General features: G+C 36.1%; 1 protein-coding gene across 1 annotated transcript in view; it reads left to right on the forward strand.

Moving 5' to 3' along the window:
- The window catches only part of RALGAPB (Ral GTPase activating protein non-catalytic subunit beta), a 129270-nt gene that overhangs the window by 93252 nt on the left and 28541 nt on the right, over positions 1 to 7477 (forward strand). The window contains exons 23-25 of the mRNA XM_042783584.1: positions 585 to 750; positions 2913 to 3035; positions 4193 to 4329. Coding sequence (XP_042639518.1) covers positions 585 to 750; positions 2913 to 3035; positions 4193 to 4329 — 426 coding nt within the window. The remainder of the gene's footprint in view (positions 1 to 584; positions 751 to 2912; positions 3036 to 4192; positions 4330 to 7477) is intronic.

Genomic DNA, 7477 nt, shown 5'->3' on the forward strand with positions numbered 1-7477 from the left:
GACAGCTCAGGGGGCAGGAGTGTATGGAGGGATGGACCCTGGGAAGAGGTAACTATGGGAAGGAAGTGGGAGGGGAGCTGTTGCATTGTGGTGAACTGTGGTCAATGACATGAGACAAAGTATATGTGAACTGCTATACGGAAAGTGAATTTGCTCTGTAAATCTTCACCCAAATCACAATTAAAAAAAAAAAAAAACCCTGTGGAGCACAGTTCTGCTGTGACGCAGTGGGATTGCTGTGAATTGAAATCAGTTTCTGTATTTTTGTTGTGTTTTATTCATCTGGTTCAACAGTGGTTTAACTAGGGAAGAGGCTAAGGGCTCCACTTATGTTATCTCATTTAATCTATTTGCAGACAAAGAAACTGAAACTTAAAAAGGTTAGGAAACTTGGGCAAGGCCCACTCAGGATGGAACCCAAATCTCACGCCTGAGTTCAAATTCTTAACTACAATGCTTTATTCTCATGTTTATTCTAAGCTTGGACTTGACTTGTGAAAAACTTTAATGGTAGCCAAAGAAGATTTGTTTGGATATATTCTTTTGTTTCCTTTATTAAAGCTGATGCTTGTTATTTATTTCAGATTTTAAAAAATGTGGAGTCTTCCAGAACTGTTCAGCCACATTTCCTAGAATTTTTGCTGTCCCTTGGCTGGTCAGTAGATGTAGGCAGACACCCTGGTTGGACTGGGCATGTTTCTACCAGTTGGTCTATTAACAGTTGCGGTGATGGTGAAGGATCTGAACAAGGTAAAACTCATAATTATCACTTGTTTTGTTAGTTTTGTTTTTTCCCCTTTACTGTGAACTTATTAAAAAACAAAACTAAGCAGAGGTATATAAATGACAAGTTTCTTTCTCCTAATCCCAGTCATCATTTGTATCTGTGTGTGTGTGTTGGGGGGAGGGTTACTTAATAATAGTTTATATGTTTTCCCAGACATTTTTTGTATATATAATATATAGAAAATTACAGGGGTTAATTTATATAAAATTAATGGCTTACTTATCACAAACTTGGTAAATTCCTTTTATATAACATGAGTGAACACATTCAGTTTCCTATACAAATATTCTATTAAATATAGATTATCTGTAACAAATACTAGTTTCTTAAGAAGCATAATTTGCTTAACAAATATAATTTTCTGTAGCAGGTGTGTTGTATAGATTTTGTGACCATCAACAATTCACAGTTAAAGGTTATATTATATAAAAACCTTTGTTGTAAACAGCTGACTCTCTGAGAGGTTCTTGTCCTTCTGTACAAATCCTCCTAAGGAATTGTAATTGTGATAGCAAGTACCAGAAACAAACAAAAAGGGAGCTCTGGTGGCATAGTACCTATGGCATTTGACTGCTAACCAGAAGGCTGGCAGTTCAAATCCACCAGCCACTCCTCCGAAGGAAGGTTGGGCAATCTACTTCCATAGCGATACTGCCTCGGAAACCCAAGGAGGGGTCGCTATGAGTCGGATCTGACCCCATGGCAGTGCATTGCATTGTTGCGTTTTATTGCTTATTTGTAACTGGAAATTCCAGAGGTTATTATATGTTTCAGATGACATTTTATCACCACTCCTGTTCTATTTCTCTGCAATTTTCCTTTAGCTTTGCTCTCTACATGTTGACTATGCTCCCAGTCTGGCTTCTCTGATAGTGCAAAAAGGCATCTCTATGCTTTGTATTCACATGCTATACTATCCTGCAGGGGAGAGATTAGCCAGGTCTTAGCATGCCTCTGCCCCCAAAATCCTGAACTACACAAACCTATCCTTGTGGTAAGAGAGAGGAAATGAGCCTAATAGAGAAGTTAGAGATGGTGTGAAGAGTAGATCCCATCAGTTTCATGGCCGCTATAGAGAGGGAAAGAGGGGGAATGGGTACTGTAACAGTGTCTGGTACAGTAGATACCAGGTATCTTCCCAGTCAGCAAATGACAGCCCTTAACTGTTTTTGTAAAGAGAATCTGATTGGAACTCAGCCATACTCTATTTTATATTGTTTGTGGCTGTTTTCATGCTACATCAACAGAGTTGAGTAGTCACAGCAGAGACAATGTGTCTTGCAAAGCATAAAATATCTACTGTCTGGTCCCTTTACAGAAAAAGTTTGCTAACCCTTGGTCTAAATATTTTTGTTTGCTAATCCTCACCAACATTAGCTATCTTTTCCAATCTGTTAGGTGAGAAATTTTCTTTTTTTAATTATGAATGAGTTTGAGCATATGTTAATGTTATTATTTCTTTCCTGAGAACTGTTTGTTCATATTCTCTGTCCAATCTTTTGTTAGGTTATTGGTATTTTGTAAATTACTAGAATGGCATTTTGTTCAAAATCTGAGAATGATACTGGCTTTCATGAATGTTTATTTTGTTAATTTTGTCTTGCCAGTGCTGGCTTAGAAGAAATAACTATTATTGAAACTGCTTGTATGTTTTTATATCACTGACAGTTGGGGAAGATGGAGGTAAAAACAGTTCTGAGAAGCAATAGAGGCAGAAATGCCTTGAAAGTAAGAGTACACATACACAGACAGCTACCCCAACTCCCTTCTGAGGGACCTTGATAGTTTTCTTTCTTTCGATTATTACCTGTTCCAAAAAGACTTCTCTCTTAACCTGCCCCATACAAATGAGCTAAAGGCCCTGCTAATCAGGAGTATGCTTTGATTTGGAATAGTTTCAGAAACTATGAAATCAGGACTTTATGATCTTAAGTCAGTGTAAAGACATTTCATGAACATTTAACTATGTTCTTCACACACACTAATTGATTCTAGTGGAAACATACCCTCTATTCATTATAGTTATTACTTTATTAACCAGTTAAATTTCATGTAGCAGAATGTTTGGCATGATAATGGATCTTCCCACTTTTTCAAGCAGTAACATAGTGTTTCTGATTCCTAGATGAAGTAATTTCCTCTGAAGATGTGGGGGCTAGCATTTTCAATGGACAGAAGAAGGTGCTGTATTATGCCGATGCCCTTACGGAAATAGCTTTTGTGGTTCCTTCTCCTGTAGAGTCCTTAAGTAAGAGCTTTTTGTGTGTGGTGTTACTGTAGGATCTGTTTTTACATTCACTACTTTGTGTAGTGTCAATGGTCTGGAAACAATTGGGAAGGCATTCTTCAGCCTGTAAGGTGTGGTAGCTGTTAGATTGTGCAGAGACACAAAAATGCTTATTTTTTCTTAACTTTCTTATGGGGAGTAGTTAAAGATAAGTCAACTGACTAGACAATGACTAGCTCTAAGTAATGCAACGGTGCCATGTTAACTCATTTTGGCATTTTTTTAACCTGATTAATTTCATCAATACATAGAAGCCCTATTTTCCAAGTACATACATTTTTGTATTTAATTAGGAGTGAATCCACACCTACTTCCATATTTTCATGTGAGAGCCTTTATATGAAACCCCATAGAATCCTATAACTAAAAGGATCTTTTAGTGGGATGTGGCTGATCTTCTAACATTGAATGGGAGAAACCTTAGCAGGCCTGAAAGAGATCACAATCAAGACTGTTCTTCTTAAGGATTGGGAGTGATAATTACTTCTCAGTCTGAACTTACAGTCTTATTTTGCCTAGAACCCTTTGTTTTTGTAAATTAAGCCTTATCCCCTTATGCCAGCTGCATCCCAATTCCAACTCGGCTTCCTCCTGTTTCTCAATTTGTTTTTGTTTTTGCATTCTGTGTTTTCTCCAGCCAGACTGCTCCTTATCACAGAGACTAGGTCTTCTGTAGCTTTTGGATGCCCCAGTGCCTGTTTGCTGCATTGCTACATGATAGAATTTATAATCAAAATACTTTAGAGAGTAACAGATGGCTTTTTAATTATATTCTATATTTACGGAATCATATATTTTCTAGTCTTATTTCAGTTACCCTGTGAGCAGGAGCCAGGAAACCACAGCCCACAGACCAAATTCAGCCCAGTAAGAATTGTCTTTATATTTTTAAAGGATCATTGAAAAAAAAAAAAAAAAATTATATGGAAGAAATACATGGCAGGGACCTATGACCAACAAAACTATTTATTATCTGATCCTTTACAGAAAATGTTTGTCAGCCCTTGCTCTAGAGGCATTGGTTTGTTTACATGATTAGTTCACATAGTTTATATATCTTTACTCTAAAAAAAGTAGTAGTTTTTGTAATTGATTTCTTTTTTTCCTTTACTTCATAGCCGATTCATTAGAAAGTAACATCTCGGACCAAGATAGTGATTCAAATATGGATCTTATGCCAGGAATTCTAAAACAGCCATCCCTGACACTTGAGCTTTTCCCCAATCATACAGACAATCTGAACTCCTCACAGAGGGTAAGTCACTTTATTGATGTATCTCCAGAAGTTTGTAGTGAAATTGGGATAATTACAGAGTCATGCTTGAAAAGCTTTTAACTTTCACCTAGAAAGTGATTACAATAGAGTACTGATTCATTAGTAACTTAATTTTTTAAAATCACCTTTTCAATATTTTCATTCATTCAGCCTGCAGTAGAAGTTTCATGGTAAGACAGCCTTTATTGTTTTCCTTAATTTAGCCATTCCTGGTACCATGCTTCCCTTACCCGTTTCTCCCCAAGCCAGAGTTTTTATTAGACCCTTGCAGTATGCACTGAAGGTGCAGCATTGGCTATACAGTCCACATCTTTTATCATGAAGTGCTGAACTGACACAAGTCTGACTTTATGCAGATGGTTGTGTTTTAGAGAGTAGCTCAGTATATGGATGAATACATGCAGTGAGGCTGATAGCAGCCACTAGAGAGAGACAGCTTTTTGCTTTCACACTTTCTCTTCTCATCTTGTCAGCAGATGTTTTTTCTTTGTTATCTGTGTTTTCCCTTCATGTTACCTGTTTAACCTTATGGGAAGTGACCAAGAAAGTGATAGCAAGAGTATAGGATCATTCATAAGTGTAAGAAGATTGACATAGAAAAGACAAAAAAAAGAAGTATAAACTTGACTAAAAATGTTCTTCCACTGTATAAGAATTGAATTTGGTTGTTTCACAGTGAAAATTATTTTTAATACAAGTATATGCTTAAAAGAAAATATGGGAGAGATTTTTACCTTTAAAATTGATTTGGAAAAAAACAATCAAGTTGTACAACACTTTCTTAGACTGATTTTGAAAATTAGGAATTGTTATATTAAAAGAAGTTTCACAGTTTGAAGGTAACTAGTCAGTGTTAAGTGGTAATAGATGATTTTAGTCAAATCTCTAATGTTCAGCTATCCCATATTTTGGTTAAAGGATCGATATTTTAAGATGTCAGTTCTTTTTGAATTAATCTGTCGAGTTAATGGAATCCCAATCAAATTCTTAGTGCATTTTTAAAAGAAATTACAAGCTGATTCTAAAACATGTATGGGAAAGAAAACACATTAGAATAACCAAATGAGTTTTGAAATAGGAAACAAAAGTGGAGGAGTTACAGGATTTCAAGATTTATTGTAAAGCTCTGGTAATTAAGACAGTGTGATATTGGTAAAAGGATAGACATAGATATATAGAACTGAGTAGAGAACCCAGGAATAGATCCCACACACACATGATTTTTGACAAATGTGCCAAGGTATGTCAGTAGAGAAAGGAATGTGGGTTTTTTTCTTTTGAAACAAATCATGCTGGAACAATTGGATTTTCATATGGGAAAAATCACATTTCTTATCTCACACCATATACCAAAATTAACTCAAAATGAATTATAGACATTAATGTAAAAGTTAAAACAATAAAACTTCTAATAGAAAACAGAAAAATCTTAGTGACATTGAGATAGGCAATACTTTCTTAGAATGCAAAAAAGCATGAATTACAAAGAGAAAATAGATAATTTGAGCTTTCTCAAAATTAAAACTGTTGCTCTTTGAAAGACACAATTAAGAAAATGAAAATCAGGCCACAGAATGGGAGAAAATATATACATTATATATATCTGACAAAAGACTTACATCTAAAATATGTCACTCCTACAACTCAGTAGTAGTAAGGCAAGCAAACCAATTCAAAAAATGGACCAAAAATTTGAGCAGGCACTTTGGAAAAGAATATGTGATAAAATGACCAGAATTACTGGTCGGATAGAGACTGGTGGAACCCCTAAGACTATGGTCCCAGGTTACCTATTGGGCCTAGAAATGGACTCACTCCCATGCATTGGCTGTCAGCCCCACAGTAGAAAGACCTATAGGCAGAACACCTACCCCAGGGTGGTGCACCCACCTACTCTAGGGAGATGCATCCCTTAGAGCAGTCAGCCATGAGACACCAGAGGGACAGCATTCACATGGAGGGAAAGCTGCACAGACAGGAATGCATAGTTAGGAAGGGCACAGGGAGGGGGAGGAGTCACAGGGACGGGAGGGGAGGAGAGTTTTTTTTCTGGTGGGGGTTGGTCAGGGCTTTGAAATCAAATGTGCATGAACTTGAATGTGAATCAAATTTGCTTTGTAAATTTGTACCCAAACCACAATAAAAAAAGAAGAAGAAAGAAAGAGTATGTGCTATTGGTGAGTAAGTCCATGAAAAGGTACTCAACTTTATTAGTCATCAGGGAAATTCATATTAAAACCAGAGTAAGATATTCCTGCACACTTAATGGAATACCTAAAATTAAAAAGACTGGCCATACCAGCTATTGGCAATGATATGGAGCAATTGAAACTCTCAAATACTGTTGTTAAGAAAACTATTTGGTAATTTCTTAAAAAGATATACATATTCCTATCATATAACCCAGCCATTCCACTTCAGAGAAATGAAAGCATTTCCATGCAAAAACTTGTTCATGTATGTTCATACCAGCAGGCTTTTTTATAGACATGGGCAAGTTTGATTATTTGGAGTATATGGAAATGCAAAGCTCTTGGAATAGCCAAAAGAGTTTTGAAAAAGAAAAACAGTGCTGTTTAACTTAAACTTCCTGATTGGATGTTTACCTTTAAAGTTAAAATAATCAAGACAATGTGGAATTGGCATAAAGATTAACATATAGATCAATAGAACACAATAGAGTTCAGCAATAAATGCACATAAATATGGCGAATTGATTTTTGACAAAAGTGCCAGGGTTATTTGATGAGGAAGGTAGAATTTTTTCTACAACTGGGGCTGAACAATTGGATATCCGTTTGGAAGAAAAATGAACCTCATATGTAAAAAGTAGTTCGATATGGGTCATTAATTTAATCATAATAGGTAAAACTTCTAGAAGAAGACAGGGGAAATGTGAGTTTGGTTTAGGCAGTGATTTCTTAGATCTTAGATAAGACATAACACAAACCATTTTAAAAAATAAATGAGCTAACTGGACTTCATCAAACTAAAAATCTTTGCTCGTCAAAAGACACTATTAAGAAAATGTAAGGTAGGAGGCGGGGCAAGATGGCGGACTAGGCAGAAGGATTGCACAGACCCTCTTCAACAAAGAAAAGGGAAACCAATTAACACAGACACAGAA

Source organism: Orycteropus afer, unplaced genomic scaffold (assembly GCF_000298275.1).
Source record: "Orycteropus afer afer isolate SDZICR_OR568_19922 unplaced genomic scaffold, OryAfe1.0 scaffold00020, whole genome shotgun sequence".
Classification (NCBI taxonomy): domain Eukaryota; kingdom Metazoa; phylum Chordata; class Mammalia; order Tubulidentata; family Orycteropodidae; genus Orycteropus; species Orycteropus afer.